The sequence below is a fragment of the Vanacampus margaritifer genome, chromosome 1 (genome assembly GCF_051991255.1).
Source record: "Vanacampus margaritifer isolate UIUO_Vmar chromosome 1, RoL_Vmar_1.0, whole genome shotgun sequence".
Taxonomy (NCBI): Eukaryota; Metazoa; Chordata; class Actinopteri; order Syngnathiformes; family Syngnathidae; genus Vanacampus; species Vanacampus margaritifer.
In genome coordinates, this window is record NC_135432.1 from 60434240 (window position 1) to 60456007 (window position 21768).

General features: G+C 38.6%; 1 protein-coding gene across 2 annotated transcripts in view; it reads right to left on the bottom strand.

Moving 5' to 3' along the window:
- Positions 1-21768, bottom strand: part of rcan3 (regulator of calcineurin 3) — a 42967-nt gene that overhangs the window by 3795 nt on the left and 17404 nt on the right. For both annotated transcript variants that reach the window (XM_077559257.1, XM_077559265.1), the window contains 2 exons: positions 2997-3170; positions 1452-1623 (listed from right to left, as the gene is read on the bottom strand). In XM_077559257.1, the coding sequence (XP_077415383.1) occupies positions 1452-1623; positions 2997-3170 (346 nt within the window). The remainder of the gene's footprint in view (positions 1-1451; positions 1624-2996; positions 3171-21768) is intronic.

Below are 21768 nucleotides of genomic sequence, written 5' to 3' on the forward strand. Positions count from 1 at the left end.
TAGCTACCTAGCTATCATCATCTACATAGATAGAAATCTAGCTAGCTATCATGTAGACAGACAGATAGATAGATAGATAGATAGATAGATAGATAGATAGATAGATAGATAGATAGATAGATAGATAGATAGATAGATAGATAGATAGATAGATAGATAGATAGATAGATAGATAGATAGATAGATAGATAGAGGGGAAAATGTCATGGCATAGCTTTGTAAATTTACCAAGACACTTTTTGCATGTTATTTTAGAGATAATAGCTAGCTTGCTAGCTACCTAGCTAGCTATCATCATCTACATAGATAGAAAGCTAGCTAGCTATCATGTAGACAGAAAGACAGACAGACAGACAGACAGACAGACAGACAGATAGATAGATAGATAGATAGATAGATAGATAGATAGATAGATAGATAGATAGATAGATAGATAGATAGATAGATAGATAGATAGATAGATAGATAGATAGATAGATAGATAGATGGATAGGCTAATATACTGTATGTATTGTGCAAAAACCTTCCTGTTCCTTTATCATTAGTCAGTCAGTACTTTTATTTGATTGAAATTGCGTGCTCAACTTATCTTTACATATTTATACGTACTTAAATATAATACGTTGAGTTATGGATGTAAAAATGTTAATTTACAAAGTTGACTTTGGAAAGTCCCCTATGTAACATGTCCCTATTCCCTAAAGATGTGACAAATTAAAGACACTTCCTAAACAATGGAAAACAGTGTCACTATTTGCTAAACGTATATGTTTAGAAAATAACATCGATCTGCATTATATTATTATTATAGAGCAATAAATGAAAGGGTGTTTTCGGCCTGATGTGACAAGCACAGACTCAGAATGAAAGAATGCACTCTCCAGTTTTGCATTACAGTTGCCACGGCGATAAGGAGACAGAGGAAATTGGCCTTGAGGAGCAACAAGAAAACGACAATGTGCCGTCACCACAGTGAGCCAACAGGGGGCGTCAGTGCGCTGTGGGCTCAAACCCGACAACTCTATAGAGTGACTCTGGAGGGGAAGCCACTTCCTGACTCCCTGCGTTGCCGTGGCAACAGAGCAACACCATTGTCCAAACAGTCATTTTTCCGGAGGGACAGTCCGCATGAGGACACTTTAAATAGGTTTTCGCTGATAAAGGGGAAAAGGGACTAACAACCGATAAGCTTTAAAGAGCACAATCAGGAAGATGCTTTCCTTTGTGCTTGCTGACATTTTCTCCGAAAGGTTGCTATCTGAAATGTGACTCATGTCTCACACTGTGCTGACAATAGGAAATCGGCTGCCGGGAAGTCGCTCTCTAATAGACACCATGCCGTAATTATTGGAGTTATTGGGAGCAAACAAAAACCAACAGACACGCCCCTCAGGGAGAACTTCATCAACTAAAACGGTTTCTAACGATTATTAACGACTACGGGTACTAACCGGGTCCCAGCTTGGCGACCGCGCACAGCAGGTCGTAGTTGATGACCGGCGTGGCGTCCTCGCTTTGACTCCAGCCCACGGGCGGCGAGGCGGGCGGCGAGATTAGAAACTGTTTGACGGGCTGGGGGGGCGCCAGGTAGGATTTGTCGATGTCCTCGTCGCCATTTTGGACCTGGAGGTGGCAATGATGTCAAACAAGTTATGTCAGGTGTTTGAAGAGAAGAAGAAAATATTTCATTTTATTCAATTCAGTTATGCAAATTTATAAGCACTTTTTTTTTTTTTGCTTGGTGCTGATTTTCCCCCCCAACCAACTGACCTCAAGGGTGGGGTAGTTTTTTCTTCTTCTTCAGTTTAAAAAATATATATACAGTATATATTAATAACTAGCGGTGTCAAAATATGCACGTTAATAATGTTAGAAGTTTACAAGTTACTCCATGTTTAAAATTTGACAGCTCTTACTATGAAAAGAAAAATGCACTGAGCTGTCACCAATGTCTAACAAATGCAATTATGCCATCTAGTGGCAGAAAAATGTCCTCAACCCAAATGAATGTCACACTCATTTTTTTCTCAGTACAGTACATCTTTTTAATTTAACTTCAAACAATTTCCCGAATTACCATGAAATTACTGTATCCAAACATATTTTTCCACTTTTATGTAAACAAGAGAATGAAAACTTAGATAAAAATATTTTATTGTACATTTAGAACAGATATAAAATGTGCAATTAATTCACTGCCATTGACGGCAATAGACGTCAAAAATTCATTTGAACTATTTCTATTCGTTTAACATTTTTTTTCCACTTTTGTTAACAAGAGTATGAAAACCTAGAATTTTTTAAATTGTACATTTAGAACAGATATGAAATTTGTGATTAATCGTGAGTTAACTAGTGAAGTCATGCGATTAATTACGATTACAAATTTTAATCGCCTGACGCCCCTAATTTTTAATAATCCTTCTTTCAGGCAATTTACATTTTTTTATTGTAATTAATCACATGACTTAAATAGTTAACTCATGATTAATCACAAATAGTTTTCTAGGTTTTCATACTCTTGTTAACAAAAGTGGAAATAATGTGAAACTTTATAGAAATAGTTCAAATGAATTTTTGACGTCTTAAGTCGTCAATGGCAGGGAATGAGTTAATTTGCGCTTGATCTTGAGTTAATTATAGAAGTCATGCGATTCATTATATTAAAAAAAAATTAATCGACTGACACCGCTACTAATAACACCACAATGTGGTGCACCTACCAGTAGATATAACTTTTTTTTTCAAGAGTGCAAAAAGCACATTCAACTTCCGTCTATGTGCATCTAATGTCAAGCTTTGTCCCACAATTTATTAGCTGTACTAACGAAACCTTGCCGAGGTAATTGTCTCTGCTCTCAAATCCTTAATCCTCTTATAATTACACATGATCGATGGCCGCCCTATGTGATGCAGCTCGTCACAAAAATGTGTTACCTCAGAGTGTGTATTTTCTCACTGTGGTGTACGAGTGCTGTTGTGTGCTACGAGCTCACCTGGGCAAAGTAGAGTTTGAGCTTGCGGCCGTTGAACTCGGACTCGTGCAGCTCGATGCGAGCGCGGGCGGCTGCCTCGGGGGTGCTGAAGTTGATCCGGACTCTCCGGAAGCTTTTGAACAATTGGAAGGTTGCCTGGTCGTCGTAGATCTGAAAGGCCGCCTCGAATCGTTCCTGTGAAAAAAAAAAACGTCAACAAATATTTGAGTTGATTGCCAAACATGCAAGCTAGCTAGCATAAATGATGTAAAGATATCCAAATGTCATAATACGATAAATTGCGATATTATAAAAAAAAAAAGGAAGAAGAAAAAGCTCATATAAAATTAAAAAAAAAAAGCACAATATAGTGTTTTTTTACATAACGGCAGTCACAAAGAAATGGGCTTGGCCAGTCATTTTATTTTCGTGTCCTCCTATTGGCTCAGCGGCGCAAAGCATCTGGCCAATAGCGTGGGTCTTAAACTTAGCTGGCCAAAAACATGCCTAAGTAAAATTAAACTGCACTAATAAACTAACCACCAGAGGGTGCTGGAACTGCACAAATGGAATGCAACCTAGTATTTTTTGAGTTGTGACACTTTTAATATTTTGGTATGACGACGACCATATTGAGGCAATTTTATTATCGCAATATAACGATATTCCCGTTGTTACATCCTTAGCTAATATCGTGCGAGATATGAACCTGAAGTTCAGAACTGTAAATCAGACGTGTTAACCACTAGGGCACCTTGATAAACAACATAATGTCAGCTTTTTTTTGTCTGCTCAATATGTTACTGGCTTAGAAGTAGAACAAACATCCATTTCAAAATACTGTAAAGAAAACTATTGAATTGAAGGAAATGTACTCAACAAACTATATAATCGATGAGAGGAAATTTCCGCATGGATTTTTCGATCTAGTCTGAGTGCCATTTTAGTATGTTACGATATATTTTGCAATATAACCTGTATTGTTTTACCATGAGATGAGACAGAGCTAATATTGTTCAGTGATTCAGTCTGAGACTCAGACGTGACTTCTGCTGCCCTCCTTGCATTTTCTTTCCAGCTAATTTGGTAATGTGATTCACAACTTCCTGTCACTTTCCTTCAATCATTTTTTTTTTAGTTGAAATCCCAATGCCTGATGTATTCTCGCTATGTTTCTTCTCAGCGGACACCCGCTTGGCCTCGTCGGCGGAGAACTCAATCCGGCAGCTCGGCGGGAGGGCGACAGAGAAGAAGCCGCTGGGAGGGAGAACTGCCAGCTGACTAATCAGCTGCGTTTCTCTTGTCGCCCCTGCCCAACTTGGGTCTGGTTTCCAAAAAAATGACGACTGAATGTGGGCTTGAAATGAAGTACTAAAAATGCAGACCAGTGCTTTTTAACTGTAAGCACACAACAGCTCGAGTCCATACACAATCATTTCACACCCGTCAATCTTTTTTTTTTTTTTTGTACCGCTCAGTATTCTCAACGGGCTTTTAGGAATTGGACTGAACATGTCGCCAGCCAAACGCAATTGTCTTCAATGAACCTAACAGGCGTTTTAGTTGTCAGTGCAGTTATCTATTAAACAGCCTTTAAAAAGCAGGTTGACGGCACGTGCTAAGCGGCTAGCTGCTAGCCACTAACGCTTGATAATGTAAAAGCTCGGTGAACTCTTTGCCTACCCCTGGTTTAGATCATCGTACTGTAAAGCAAGATTATTTTAGTTAACGAAAACTAACGAAAAAAACAAAAATAAAAAAGCGTTAACAAAATCAAATAATAACAAAAAATATTTTTTTAAAAAAAGAAGAAAACTAACAGAAACTACATTTTTATGTTTACAAAACTAACTATAAATATAGTGAAAGTGTCCTTCGTTTTAGTGTTTGCTAATTAATTAAATATAATACATGAGCCTTTGGGGATGATTTTAAATGTGATTTTAAGTATATTTATTTGGACGTTTGAAAGTTTGTCACACAGAAGTGACATCATCTAGCAGCAGCCAATAGAAAAGCACCATCAGATGACGTCGCTCCGAGGAGACAAATTTGCCTACTCAGCCGAAATGCAACTGCTAGGTGTTACTTTTTCCATTTGCAGATAAATTTTTTTTACGAAAACTAATACTGAAACTAACTAAAAACAAGCATTTTTAAAAAAATAACTAAAACTAACAGAACCAACCTGAAAACTAATTAAAACTAACTAAATTTAAAAAACAAAATAGAAACTAAACTAAAATGAAAATTCAAAAACTATAATAACCTTGCTGTGAAATCTCATGAAATAATATAGATGAAATTAGACTTTTGAGGCAGTATTAACTGGGTTTCACTTCCTGTATAAATGCATTCAGGTAGATCAAGATGAACCGGAGGTCGTCAGTGTCTCCTCCAGCTGCCGCGGGAATCTTGACTCGAATCTTAATTAAATGTGCACTATCGCTGAGAGTCAGTCAGTCCCTTCAGTCTTCCCAGAAACTAAAAATAGTCCTCTGCGAATTCATCACAACCCGACGAAACTCACAATGCCGACGGATGTCAGGATTTTAAATACAGTATGGATTCCATGTAAGACATTTGGTAAGCTTTATCAGTTACAAAACAAGATGCTTGTGAGAAAAGTGTTTGAAATTGGACAATAAATATAGTGGAAATGCTAAAATAATTTATCCAATAAAACACTTTATTTTTTATTTTATTTTTTTTTATAAAATTGTAAAGGTTTGATGGTTCTAAATTAATAAGAATATATATATTTTTTAAGTTCATATCAGTAGTTGACTTAAAAAAGTGAAACTCATATTAAACTGATTCATTAATACATTAATAAGTTATATTTCAAAAGGCTAGTTCCTAATTACTAAAAAAAATATTTACATATATATATATTTATTATTTTTTGATGTAATGTAATTTCTTGAGATGGTGAATTGTGGGTTGTTGTTAGCTATAAGCTATACTGACTGAAATATTTCCCTCTGTATGTAGTCAATGAGTTTCACTTTTTGAATTGAACTATGGAAACAAACTAAGGTTCGATACAGATGCACCTGTTAGTCTCATATGTACACTCTAAAAACAGTCGGGTCAAAATAACCCAATGATGGGTGATAAATAGACCGATCCTCTATTTGGGTCTATTTGACATAAATACACATAAATATTGATCAGATCTTTTACTTGGGTCAAAAATTAGGTCAGTTCGTATAAAACAACCCATAAAGTTGGGTCAAATTGACCCACAAAATGGATCGGTCCATTTTTTGACCCATAATTGAAAAAACAGTTTTTAGAGTGTATCTTTTATTCAGTGTCATGAAGTGAGTGGATGAAGTTAAAAGTTATGCAAATGATCGTAATCCTTATTAAAGAAAAATGTAGCATTTAAGTTCCCTACTTTCTTCCGAATACATACTGCAAAAAATGGTGCACCAGTAACAAGCTTTTTGTAAATAAAGGACTAGTTGGATTTTTGGTGACTTGTCTAAAAAGTTTTGATTTTGCAGTCTTGACTGAATCCCAAGAAAATCCTGGATCAGTTACACATTTCTATTGTTGTGTACCAGTAATAACATTTTGACACAAACACATCCAGCAAATAAGACCATTTATAAGTGGATATTAATAATTAATAATTAGAATTATTATTAATAATAAGTGGACCATTTTTTAAGAACTATGATTAGTTGTGCTGTTCCAATCAGTTGTCTTGATGAATGCAGCAGTCAACATCAGCGTATCAGACAGCCATTTTGAAAAAAAAAAAAAAAAAAAAAGCCCAGTGACAACTCCAAAACACCTCCTAGCATTGCTTGCAAACAAAATCGCACCACTACGTCTGACACACGCAGGGGCGTGTAATGATTCAGCCGGCTGTGAATCACAACCGCGCTGCGGCGTGGCATGGCAATGAAAAAAAGCACAGTTGGCTATTCTCACAAACGGAACATGTCTGAAATACCTCAAAGCAGCCTTAAATGTGTTTCAGGATGTCTGACTAAACCATCCTGCATCACTTTGCCACACCATTTATAGTCTGCTTCTTGTTCACGTTACAAGGTTGAGAAACATGGACAGAAAAATGGTGAAAAATTGTGAGTAAAGAGGAAAACTTGAGGCCAAATATTTCACGTTACAACCCTAGTGTTTTATAATTTAAAAAAATCATAGTACACAAGGCGCATTGACCTCAAACAATTGTTTCTTGAAGCGATGATGCAAAGATCGGTTTGACATCACCGCGTATAATTAGCTCACCGAACGAGTGTTGTTTAAATTTTCCATGAGTGCCGGCCAGCTGTGACTCATGTTATGAAACGCCATATGTGATTAGTGATAAGCGATGCACTCCGTCGAGCTTAAATGGATGTTTTGGCGCGAGGGGGAAGAGGTGGCCCGAGCTCCGCGATCATGTTCCATCATATGATGTGTCTTATTAACCCCGAGAGTGCAACAAGTGGCGTGCAACAAGTGAGCGTGCTGATCAACAATTTATGGGATCTGGATGTGCAAGGCATGATGAGGGATGGAGGTGATGAAGAGGAGAGGGGGAAGGAGGAAGAGGGGAGGGGTGTCGAGTTGCGCGGGGGTTGAAAACGAGTGTTGGGCTGCGCTGACCCACTCCCTTTGTTTTAATTGCACAAATAAGCATGTGGGCGATGAGTTTAGGATTCCTCTCAAGGTTGAGTGAAAGAGGACACCGCGCACAAATTGATGGTGACGGATTACCGCCATGTAGCCCGCGGGTCCATCTTCTCTTAACGGGGAAGTCAACCCCTCCAAAAAATATTGACAATAATGTATTCTTCTATGCAGCCCCGCAAGTCTGAATACGGTTATTCTGGTTAACATTGTGTTAGTGGAATATGAGTTAAGCAGCAAACTCCAGAAGGCGGCCATTTTGCCACTTGCTGTTGAGTGAAAATGACATCACAGTTGCTCAGGTCTCAGGTGACAACCAATCACAGCTCAGCTTCAGAAAACAGGGGAGCTGCGATTGGTCGTTGTCTGAGCCCTGAGTAACTGTGATGTCATCTTCAATCGTCAGCAAGTGGCAAAATGGCCGCCCCCTGAGATGGATAAAAAACAGATACATTTTGCTGCATAACTCATATTCCACAAATTTAATATTAATCAGAATGTCATGTTTAGACTAGTGAGGTCACATATAAAATATTATTGTCAAGAAATGTTTAAGGTTGACTTCCCACTTTAACTCATTCGCTCCCAGCCATTTTCACTGAAGCAACCCCCTTCGCTCCCGGCTCCTTTACTGGATTTTGACAGATTTTGCAAGGCCCACAGAATATTGTGTTCCATTGCTATAAAACATGGAACCTACCAAAAGAAAGATTAGAGTCTCTTCTTTCATCAAGAAAAAAAGTATATTTGTATCTGTTTCCGTTTTGCAGCAATTAGCGTTAGAATATAGCTAAGTTTCATCATTATTTAAAAACAGTGACGAAACTTTTTGCAACATAACCCTGGTTGATCTCTTATACTCTGCTGCCACCTGCTGAAATCCAACCATTTACTGCCACTGATTAAAATTGTTCTAAAAATTATACAATAGATTTTTGATGTTTGAAATTGCTATTCACTATTCAAATCAAAAGAAATACAAAAAAACTGTTGAATACATAAAAAAGGAAACCAATTGTCATTTAACAAAAAATCCGATTTTTATTGCTAAATTTGCTTCAGGTGCCTGGGATTATTAACCTACAAAAAAAAAAACGCTCCTCAAATTGATTGATCATGGATGAACAAAAGTGCTCCTCATTGAAAGACAGACAGACAACCTGATGCAGCACCTGCTGCTGTTAGCGGTGGGACATCAGGTGAATGTGCTGAGAACAGCATGTCCTACTTTTCACTCCACAAGTATTCAAACAGCCTGGCAAATATGATTCATCTCAGTCAGAACTACACGGTGACAAATCAGGGCACGGTGCAAGTGCTGGATACATGGATGTACTGATACTAATATCTGTGTTCAAAGTCAATTCCTACTCACTATATATGGTGAGTTGTGCATTTTCCCACAATGCATCTTGAAAAGTATGCAGAAAATCTTTTGTGTTGTTGTATTTCAGCATGAAATGTGGCACAGAAAATCTTAATATAAGTAAAATAATGTAATGTATGATAATATATTTGTTCAGAACCGAGTAGTGCTCCAAAAGTAGGCTGTTTTTCATTTCACTGATGAGTCAACTAATTATGGAGTCCACTAGATAAAAATCCCTGTAAAGTGATTAGGGAGTAGGGAATGAGTGGATTATCATCAACACAGCCTGAATCGTTTATAACTGTTAAGAGTATACATGTTATATAGTGGATAGAAAAAGTCTACACACCCCTTTTCATATGACATTTTTTCAATTGGGGAAAAAAATGAAATCTTTCCGAAAGGGGAAGTAAAAATAAATAACTGGGGATGTGGTTGTGTTTACAATTAACCAATCACATTCCAACTCATGTTAAAAGGGAATCAGCACAGACCTGACACCATTTAACGTGCCTCTAATTAACCCCCAAATCATCTTTCGGATAGATCTAACAGCACAATTCCCTCCATCTTGACTTGAAGGCCCCAGTTCCATCTCAAGAAAAACACGGCCGGCTCCCAACTTTAAGGACAAGTTGTGGAACAAACAACCTGGCTCGATGGAAGCTGCGAGGATTGTCAACGGTGCTGAACGCATGCCTCTCTGAGTCACCTTTATGTAACAGCTTTCACGGACGGAATGGATCCCAAGATCGACGTGACGACAGCTCGAGGAACTTTAAGAACATCCGATCGGAGCTATGACAGCTCGTCCAAGCAGCATTTTACCCCTGAATATGACACCGGTATGGAAACAGGAGTTGAAAACATTCAGGTAGAGATTAGGGATTAATTCCCTCACTGCACTTTGCTTCATGTCACTCAGTCTGCTGCACAAATGAGCTAACTGGGACTTATTTCCCCAGGATCATTTATTTATTTATTTTTACTTCTTGATGGATCATTAAAGGGGACATATTATGGAAAATTGACTTTTTAATGTCTGTATACAAATAGTTGCGTCTCTGGAGTGCCTGCCCACACATCAAGTGTGAAATGACGCAATCAAATACAGCTTTTGTTATCTGCCTATTTCTGAAAATGAGTTCTTGAGTGAGCCGTTCAGCACACTGGCTAACTAAATAAATAAAAATTTAAAAAAAATTAATTAATTAATTAAAAATAAAGTACATTTTCTTCACTAAATGTGAGCACAGAGTAGGCCGTACGGACTCAATATTATGTGGACATGAACTGATGCTCCAATCAGCTATTTTTTTTATTTTTTTTGGGTTTACTAGCATAAGTGCGTCTCTCAACACAGATAAGAAGGAACAATACGTCCCTTTTGATCTATTTTTTTTAAGAGCCCCCATGCAACACCCGCAACATGCGTCTGAAGAAAGCTTCAGGGAATTTAATTTAGCTGTTTTAGTTCGCAGGTGTCAAACTATTGTGCCACAATATTAACAATGGATGCATGTACGTGCATCGAAATGACAGAAGCGTAGTAAGACGGCACATCACAAACCGAGGTAGTGAACGTGCTCGATTTGTTTCGATTAAGCGTGACGGCTTCTCCAGTTTCATTTTTCTTGCTAAAGGCATTCGTTCATTTCATTTCGGCAGAACAATTTATTCTGCAATTGATTTTTTTTCTTTCTTTTAACCCTATATTCTTTTGATGTTTGACATTTCTTATTTTACGCACAGTGGAATTTGTGGTTAACCAGTCTGCCTCACAGGCACAAAATCTGGGTTCAAATCCCTGTCGCTTGCGTGGGTTTGAGATTGACTAAAACTCTAAATTACAGTAAATGTAAATCTGAGTATGGATGGGTTGTCTATGATTGACTAGTAACCAGTCCAGGTACAATAAACTGTGATATGATCCAGTAGCAACAACAATAATAAGGACAAACACTTATAGAAAATGGATGGAGTGGTATTAATCAAATACATAATAACCTAATTTTGAGATTATACATTTATACAGTTTCACTGAGGGCAATCCTAACTCTGATGTGGCCTTTTGTGAAACTTGACAGTTTGGAAGAGACAAAATTTGGCACTGCGTGAATGCGGCTCGAAACTCGCCGGTCAAGTGCGGTCGCGACAGCGGTGACCCCGACGAGCCACCCGTCAGCAGATTGCCCCTCTGGGTAACGAGCCAGATTATGTCCCTGGCGGTAATGGAAAGGTTTTCATCACGGGGGGGCATCAACACAATTGTGACACGCAATCACCTGAGGATTCGGAACAGGTTCATTGAGGCGCGTCGACAAGGTTTCATGTCTGATGGCATCATAATGAAATGCGCTAGCAGAAGCAAACGGGATTAAGTTGAGGGTGAGATACAGTACAGTTCATCTCGTGCCTGTCAACATTGGGAATCATATTCGGTTACCTCACAGCCTGAAGCTAATGGATGAGTCAAGTGGTGGAAATAGGTGTAAAGCAGGATTGCGGTTTGAGAATGCTCTTATGTAAAGCCGGCGTCCGGTTTCTGACGTGTGTCGGGTTCACGGACAAATATCAGCGTTCGTCTGGTTGCGCCAACACAAACACGGGAACCTGAGCCAAGTCCACGTAACCACACAGACACAGACTACGTATTTCTATAGGGAAACAGACCACGATGGGGTCCTCGGTTTAAAGCGGAAGTCAACCTTAATATTACATTTGTGGAATATGAGTTATTCAGCAAAATCTAGTCGTTTTTATCCATTTCAGGGGACGGCCATTTTGCAGACTGAAGATGACATCACAGTAGCTCAGGGCTCAGACAACGACTAATCACAGCTTACCTGTTTTCTGAAGCTGAGTTGTGATTGGTTGTTACCTGAGACCTGAACAACTGCGATTTTCACTCGACAGCAAGTGGCAAAATGGCCGCCTCCTGATATTGATAAAACTGCTGGATTTTGCCATTTTACTCCTATTCCACTAATGCAAAATATTAACCAGAATACCTTATTTATACTAGTGGGGCTGCATAGAACTATAACATATTATTGTCACAATTTTTTTTTAGGTTGACTTCCCCTTTAACTCATTTGCTCCAAAAAACGTCCAAATGATTCTATTTTAAATGTTTGCTGTGTCCCAAAGACGTATTTATACGTTTTGTATGTTTTTTTTGTTTTTTTTTAATGCTAGAGCTTACAGAGGGCTTTGATGCAGCCTCTCAACTGCAAAGAACGGTTGAAGAAATTGTGGTTATTACACAAACGGCCAGCAGGTGGCACCAGAGCCAAATAGAGGTAAACCAGGGCCATGTTGAAAAAAATCTATTTTATTCACATTTCTTAATAGATTTGTGAATAATGATGTAACTTAGTTATATTTTAATGCCAATTGCTGCAAAACGGAAACAGATAGAAATATACTTTTTTTCCTGATGAAAGAAGAGACTCTAATCTTTCGTTTGGTAGGTTCCATGTTTTATAGCAATAGAACACAATATTCTGTGGGTCTTGCAAAATCAGTCAAAATCTAGTAAATCGGCCAGGAGTGAAGGGGATTACTTCGGTGAAAATGGCTGGGAGTGAATGAGTTAGGATGGTGATGCGTCTCAATAGTGGCAACTTGCATAACCGGAATATGTACTAAATCGCAATGCACAATTGTCTATAATGACATCTATACAGTAGTTTATCATGTCCAGGGTCATAGGTGAGCTGGAGCCTAAACCTGGACTGGTCACCAGCCAGTCCCAAGGTATATATACGTTTAAAAATATTCCTTTCCAGCAATTGAATTCTTTCAAAATGATGTTGAATATTCTACATTGTCAACCAGTTTGACTCGCTTAAATCCTTGACTCTAATCCATGTTTTCGTTGGAATTGCAGCATTCGGTACGACGAGATTAACAAAGCCTAATTGGGCCATACAGAGGGTTTATTCATGTTTTTTTTAAAAAAAAATTTTACCCTGCTTTGGCAAATCAGTCATCTGCGACACGTGCGTGGATTTAGTGCGGTCTAATCCAACGCCTCATGTTTCAATGAGATCTGGGTGAAAACCAACAATCTAGGTCACGGAGCCTGAGGGTGAGTCAAGGATGACACAACAGTATAGTCAGAAATAGTGCTACTGAAATAATTATGAAAATTAATTCCGCATGCAGGTGGATGGACCATCGTTTTTAATTACCTTTAAGAACCAAATGGGAGGCAAGCTAATGGGGTCAATCAGGGCATGCAGTTTAAAGCCTCAAAGTTGGACACATTTCTTTTAAAGCTTCAGATACAGTCGATGTAATACCACCGCAGATGAAAACAAATTGCTAGGACTTTTCCCATTCACCTCTTTTAGAGTTTTTATTGTCAATGTTAACGCCCATGCAGCAATGAGCATCAGCATGTTTTGTGCACATTGTGATGGCTACAGACGCACCGGGGAGGCCTATGAATGGGCCGAGTGTTTTATTGCGGCCGATAGCCCGAGCAACGAGCCATATCGACGAGTGCCGACGCTGACGCTCTCTTGGGGACAGTCTGTCCAAGATCGGACGATTGAAATCAGATTACAGTGCACTGGGATACATTACTCCTATTAACGACAATCTGGTCGTTAAGCGATTTTTTATTTTATTTTAATTTTTATTTTTTTGTAGGAGCTTTTCCTGGTCAGCGTAATACACATAACACGCAAAGGGGGTCAGAGGTTAAGCTTATCTCTTGTTTACATTCATTTTTTAAAAGCATACAGTAACAACATAATTAAACAGAATTAAAAATAATTAACTCATTCACTCCCGGCCATTTTCGGCTGTTTTATTGGGTTTTGACTGATTTTGCAAGGCCCACAGAACATTGTGTTGTCTTGCTAGAAAATCATGGAACCTACCAAAAGAAAGATTAGAATCTCTTCTTTCATCAGGAAACAAAGTATATTTCTATCTTTTTCCATTTTGCAACAATTAGCATTAGAATATAGCTAAACTTCATCATCAAATCTATTTAGAATTGTGAGTAAAAGAGATTTTTTTCAACATGGCCCTGGTTCATCTCTTTTGCTCTGCTGCCACCTGCTGGCCGTTTGTGTAATAACTACCACTTCTTAAACCTTTCTTTGCAGTTGAGAGGATGCATCAAAGTCTTCTGTATGCTCTAGCATAAAAAAAATAAAAACAAAAAATGTATAAATACGTCTTTGGGACACTGAAAACATTTAAAATAAAACGTATTTATATGTTTTTGGGAGTAAATGAGTTACAGTTTTTGTCACAATCAATTGAATGGCCATTGTGATGGTCCTTCTGGTGTGCCTACCCTGCCCACCTGGGGGCAGTATAAGACAAACAAATGGAAATACTGTGCATGGTGACATCGCAGCTATTTTCAAATCCTCAGTACGGGACTGTCGTTCTTCGCAGAGGATAAAGAAAGGTAGCAGGGATAGGATACAGTTCATCTGTTACTCCATAGAGGATAGAAAATGGATTGATGGATGCATTTTCCCTTTAGTAGATCAGGGAGATGTAGCTGAATGCCGATATCTGGTGTTGGTGATCAAACATTAGTGGAGTAAAAAACACAATTTGGATTCAGGCCTGGTGAGATGGCAGCATGTCAGAGAACAAATTGAGTTATTATCAACAGCAAACAATGTTTTGGGTGATTCCTCCAGATAAACTGCATGTTTTTGGTACCATTTTTCCGTGACAGAAAATTTGGCTCCCGTTGCCTCCCTTGGCAATCTGTTTTATGACCACTGCCAAAAGATGTGTTGTGTTTTCATCAGCTTGAGTTTAATTGGTTTTCCTGTGTGGTGTTCCCATTAGATTTTGGTGAGAATCTACACATTTATTACAAAACACATATTTTACAGTGCCAAGTCTTATTCGATTATCCAAAAACTTGCATTTGGCAACAATTTACATTCTACAAAGCTTATAGCTAGGAAGGTTCGATATCACTTTTTTTCAGACTGATACGATACAGATACTCAACTCTTGAGTAGTCGCGATACCAGGTACCGATACTACAAGTAGATTACCCCCCCCCCCAAAAAAAAGACTGATCATTTTAAAGAAAGACCTATAAATCCCAATATAGTATTTTTCCTTGAAATTGCATGAAATTAATTAAAATTTTCTATCCCTCTAATTTTTTGTTCCTGATTGTAAAACGGCTACTCAGCGTCTCACCGTCACGAGTACCGACATCTTAAAGTGAGGCTGGTATCGGCACCGATACTCGCCCATCCCTACTTATAGCATTGTCATATCTCATCATTTTCTTATGTTTGTGGTTGCTACCTATACAAAAGCATTCATCTAATTTTTTTCCCTAGACGCCCAAAAAGAAATAACTCACAAAATTGGCACAGCCATGTTTTTTGTTGGGCATCGATACTAATTGGGTTTCTAGTCAAAGTGGAACGCTCCAAAATTTGTATAATTTGGAGTACAATGCCTCAAAGTCAAACAAAAGTTTGAGTTCAAAACTTCGTCCAAAAGACATTAGCAAATTATAGCTTAAGTTATGCATTGTCTTCCATATTACGGAGGATGAGTTTGAAATAATATAAAACTGATTTTGGTTTTTGTTTGGTTTAAACTGATAATGTGCAAGCATAAAAAATATAAATTACAGGAATTTTTTTCACTGCAAAATACCACAAATATCGGGGGTCTAACTGCAAATTTAACTTAGCATGCTCGTTTGATTCTAATATCTTCACTTTATAGTCACTTTGTCATTGTGAGCGCAGTGTAACCAGACCCACCGCCGAGGACATCGTCCTTTGTCTTACGGGCGCAAGCGCTAACCTTCAGCCGACACCTGAGCCGCGGCACGTCTCTAAGGTTTCAGGCCAATGTGAGCCGCTCGGCTCGACCCGCCCAGCCGCCCAGACCGCGGGAGCGGAGTAGCGGACACATCTGAGCAGCCTAGCAGTTCTCTGGACCCTGACTCGTTCAACCCTGCCACGCGGGCTCTGGTTTCCTAAAAGGGCAGAACATGATCCGATCACACTCTTGGTCCATCCCGGGCCTGGTAGAGCGGTCGCGGTGGAACCTGGCGGCTGCGGTCACCTGTTGCTTCTGCATCATATTAACATTCTGACCTAATTCACGTTTTAATCAGCGGCCTGTCAGTGTCCTTTCACTAAGTCATATCAAAGGATGGCGGCTATTTGACAGCAGCAATCAATGCCTGCTGACATTGACGGTGACTTTGCGTTAACACATGTAACACCTCTGCCTGAGAACGGGCCTTGGAGGAAATATCCTTGATGGATGATTAAATAAAAAGTCTCATCGACTGTTAACAATTTGAAATAAAATACATTCACGTAAGTAAGCAGGAGAGTTCCTTGCCGCATTGCTTATAGAAACGCCGACATCTGTCAGCCAATCGGATGACGGTAGTCGGGTTTCCATCCGCCCATTTTTCAAGAAATGCAAAAATAAAACTGAATGGAAACGCTAGAAATTCGAAAAAGGGCCCAAAATTCGCCCCAAAAAAAAATTTACGCTTGGAGGGGGTGGATTTTGAAGCGTATCGAAAAAAGGATAATGCGAATTTTGGCTATGGAAACAGGTTTTGCGAATAAACGCTGACAAGACTGGATACACGTCGCGCGTTTTGACCAGATATTACGTCACATGTACGTTTGTAGTCACAAAGCAATGGCAGATGATAAAGTAAGGAATGTTTGTGTGGGGGGGGGGGGGGTGAAACTAAAATGTTTTGGGAATTAACTAAAGAAACGAAATTAAAGGCTACGGTTTATCAAGAATTACAAAAGCAAGCTCATACGATGTCATCGCGCAGCGCAGTCGCTTCCTGTTTTTCTTCTTCTTCTTTTAAATTACATCTCGATGGTGTATACCGCCACCTACAGCGGCGGAGACCCCTCTCAATATTGGCAAAAGAAGAACAGATGAAAACGGGCATAAGTCGCATGTCTGTTTTGCGCATTTTCACAAAATTCGGAAACATTTGGATGGAAACCTGACTAATGTCGTCACGGCCCTCCTTGGCCTAAAACCAGGACGAAAGAAGTTCTGAGGAACGGTGTGATTGTCACCGCACGACCTCGAAAATGAGTGCAATTGAAAAGTGACTAGAGGGCGGAAACCAGGCTATTTCAGGTTTTCAATTGTCATCCATATTGAAGATTTTAAATTGTCCTTAGGTGGGAATGTGTGTAATAAGCAATTCTCTTCTATTCCATTCCAGTGTTATCTCATTGCCTTTTTTTGTGCTTTTTTTTATTAAGTCATAGTGTAAATCAGTTGCAGCACCTCGAATTTTTCGGTATGTGCCTACATGACGACAATACAATAATGCCTTTCCATTCCATTCTCACAGAAAAAGATGACTGTTAAAGCTCCGGAACATTTACTAAATGGTCACAGCATCACAATGAAATGATGCGGCGCTTTGTTTTTGACGTGGTCACAAATGAGAGGGGGGGGGGGGGTGACAACATATTTCAGTGGATCACAAAAGGCGGCGAAACAATGGGGAGCAAAAACATGTCAGACGTCCTGCTGAATCATAAATAGCGCGTTAGTCATCAAATTGTTTATTGCTACGACAAAGCCGTGATGTATTTGACGCTTCTTCGTACAAAGACAGATTTGGACGAGTGGCGCAGAGTGCTGGAAACAGCATTCATCCGTAAGCACGTTACTGTCACTGTGACTCTATTTTTTTTTTGGGTGCAACAGCTTGCAACGTATTCTCAATATTAATCATTTCGATTTAAATTACTCAACTGTTTGCCAACAGGTCATGAAGTCGCCGCGATTGTTGCGTTGGATCTTGCTTAATTGAAAGGAACGCATTTTAGTGACAGGGCAAGCGGCAAGAAAGCACTTAACAAGAGAAACAACCATTTGGCATGCGATTTAATGGCTTCAACAAATGTGAAGGGACGAATAAGAGGGCGGGCAATCCAATAAAAAAAGGAGTGGGGAAACGTCTTCCAATCAAGTCCACGGAGGGCCTTAATACTGCTAGTATTGTATATGAAAAACATTTGCCATCAAGCTAACGTTTATTATGAATTATGAGATTTTGTGGGCGTTTTAGGGGTGCACAGTATTTGACTCATCCAGAAATGTCATTGCCTTATTTGATTTATATATTTAACCATTATATATCCAGGTAAGGTAGAAAAAAATGGGGGTAGTCAATCACTGGCAGTTTTTGTGCTATTCATGTTAAGACTCCAGGGTTAGAACTGTAACTTAAAAATTCACAAAACTCACATCTTGCTGGCACATTCTTTTTGGAAATTCAGCCTCTGAAGCCAGTTTCCCTGACGAATAATAAGAAAAAAATGGTAGGCATTCCTATCATGAGTAGAACCCAAAAATAATTATAATCAATAAATCACCCCCACCCAAAAAAAAAAGCTAGCTTTTTAAAAAAACTTTTTAAGTGTGATTCCAAAAAAAGTATGTCTTTCCTTTTGGTTTAAAGCAGCCAAGTTCATTTCGCCAGTTTCAAAGTTCCTTAAAAAAAAAAAGCAAACTAGTCCCAGAAGAGTTCGCACGCTTGCTTCCAAATGTGAAATCCGTAAACCAAACAGTGGGTGACGTTAATTTGTGATGAATTTCAGTTTTTGCCATTGCATGTGGGCACAGCATGACAGCAAATTTGATGAATCATTATCGGAGTATTTGCTATACTGTACATTAACTCATTCACTGCCATAAATTCATTAAAAATCCAAACAAAAAGAATATTAAAAATTAGGGGCAACAGGTGAATCTTTTTTTAATTGTAATTAATCGCATGACTTTACTAGTTAACTCACGATTAATCACAAATTTGATATCTGTTCTAAATGTACAATAAAAAAAATCTAGGTTTTCATACACGTAAAAAAAAAGTGTGTTAAATGTTAAATAGAAATAGTTCAAATTAATTTTTGACGTTTATAGCCGTCAATGGCAGCGAATGAGCTAATATATAATTGAATTACAACTTGGAAAAAATCAAAATCAAACCACATCGTGAGGCTCAAACGCAGCCCTACAAAAGACCTTGACGATGCGTCCTGTGTTATGCTGACGCCGGCACACTTTCCAGGTAACGATGGCCTCGTCACAAACAAACATGACAATGTGCGCTCAAACCAGCTCATTGACCCTCACGGCAGCAACGCGCCTTTTGATTTTGCCCAGCATGGACACAAGGATAAGTGGAACGAAAGCACGGCACCGGTACGTCGATTCTGCCGTGATGCTCCGACCTACTTGTTCCGACTATAGCCTCACTGTTTGTCTCATTATTCACGTAACCAGCGGGGACTTAGCCAAGAGCTTTCTGCTTTTCCTCCAACAAAGGCTACTTTTGTAATCAAACTTGCTTTTGTTTTCTCTCTTGATAGGGTCGGTTTTGTCAGGTCGGTAATTCAAACGAACTCTGGCACGGATCAGCCATTCTACCTTGGAGCCAATCTGACTAGTTGGAACCTAAATGGCATATAAGGGATGCTCAGTTCTCGAGAATTTTGCCAAAGCTTGAATCCACACAGTAATCATTCATCCTGTTTACATTATGCTGACCAATAAGAGAAGACAGCAATCTCACATTCAAGTCAAGATGACTTAAAGGGATACTTGACTCACTGAGCCATTTTTTAGCAGTAAAGAGTTCATATTTTGTCCAGAATAAATTTGATAACTTCATTATTTTTATGTACAATTAATACCTTTAAAAACAAATTTTTCCACTTGCTGGCGACATCACATGTGCCGAGGAAGTAGGTAACGACCAATCATGGCTCAGTTTGCTGACCAAACCCAGAAAACTGGTGAGCCTTGATTGGTTGTTACCTACTTCCTCAGCACAGGTGATGTCATCTTCAGTGGACAGCAAGTGTAAAAATTAGTTTTTAAAAGGTATTAATTGTACATGAAAAATAATAAAGTCATCAAATCCATTCTGGACAAAATATTAAATTTTTACTGCTTAAAATGGCTCAGTGAGTCAAGTATCCATTTAAATATAACAGAAAAACGAAGTATGTATTAAAAGTCTCTAAAAATAAATAAATAAAACTGCTTTTTTAAGCACAGTTAGTACTGGTCAATCTTTGTCAAATATAAATAAAAAATATAAATACCGTAATCCACATCAGTCCTTGAAAGCCTGTCTGGTTATTATTTCTTATCTTGTTAGATCAGGGACATCAGATATAGGCGTACATCTTGTTAGGGCATAACGTAAAAAAAAACAACAAAAAAAAACAAGATCCGACTGACTGAATTTAATCTACCCTTACACTCTATCCTTCACCCCGCAGCAGAAAAAAAACAGGATTAACCATGTTCTTTGTGCCGTTTCGAAAGTCAGCCCTTCTCCGTCTGCTCTTTTAATTGTGCACTGTTCCGTCTTTTCTTTCAGGGTCAACAATGGCATAGGTTAACCGATAAGAGCTGTCCGACAGGAAGCTTTAGAAGAGGACGGCACTTCAGCCCCGAGCCTGTCGGGTGAAGATCGACGGGCACTGGCCATTGAAAACACTTAAGTGATTCGACTCTGACTAAAGATGGAAACTTGAGAAAAAAAAAAAAAAAAACATCCACTTATTGATGAGAAACTGGATTTTGGATAAAGCTTTAATTCTTGAAATTATTGATGTTGTTGTTTTTTGACTTAGTTTCTATTTCTATGTATATATGATGTTACGGAAATTCTGTAAATAACATTTTATGGTAACTTCGGATCCAGGAAAATTTTGACTTGAGTGTTGCACTGAAAAAGTTATTAAGAAATCCGACATCGCCTAAAAGTCAGCTAAAAGATGCAGACGTAAACATCATTTATTATCACTCTCATCTCAGGCTTGGATTAAAGATACCGATTTCCCAACATGTCCAGGGAGTGTCGAACTTAACACTGTTACCTCATGTGGCGGGTGAGATGGAGCTTATCCGTGCTGACTTTGACTAAGAGATGACATACACCTTGGATTGGTCGCCAGCCAATCAAAAGACACATGTAGACAAATTACTATTCACAACCACATTCATGAATCATATACAGTGTTCCCATGCGGTTCACTTTTCGCAACATCGTTGTTACGCAGATTTTTAATGCAATTTTGCATGAATTTTTTGGACTAATTTACCTATTTTATAACATTTATGAAGATTTGAACGTTGAGAAATTGAGTCAAATGTGAGAAAATGTAAATGCCTCGATAGTGAGAAAAATTTATAAACTATGCGGTGAGGGGTTTTAGAGCCTTACTGCGGGTATTTTTTGGAACCTTAAAATTAGAGAACACTGGTACATGTTTTTGGAATGAGGGAGGAAGAAAACAGACACAAGCGCACAGGGAGAACATGTAAACTACAAAAAGCAACTATGGAGCCTAGATTCGAACCCAGAACCCTGAGGCAAGCCCGCCAAACCACCATGAATGTTTTTCATGTAAAAAAAAAAAGTATTTCTTTTCCTGTTTAGAATTATTTCAATGAAAGTTAACTGCATTGTTTTTGAGTATGCAACAATACTGCATACTGTACTATGAAAAAAAAATAGTTGCCCAAAAAGTGCGAAAAGACAACGTGTCAAACTGCTGCAGTGTAGCGCCAACTACTGCCGAAAAGTATTCACTCGATGTAGGATTCATTTTTTTTGCATTAAGTATTGGTCACTGGTATCGGCAGCCTCCATGAGTACTTGATACCTTAAAATAAGGCTGGTACTTGCCTCGTACATAGCCACACAGTCTAAACTGGGAAATATTTGCAAAGATA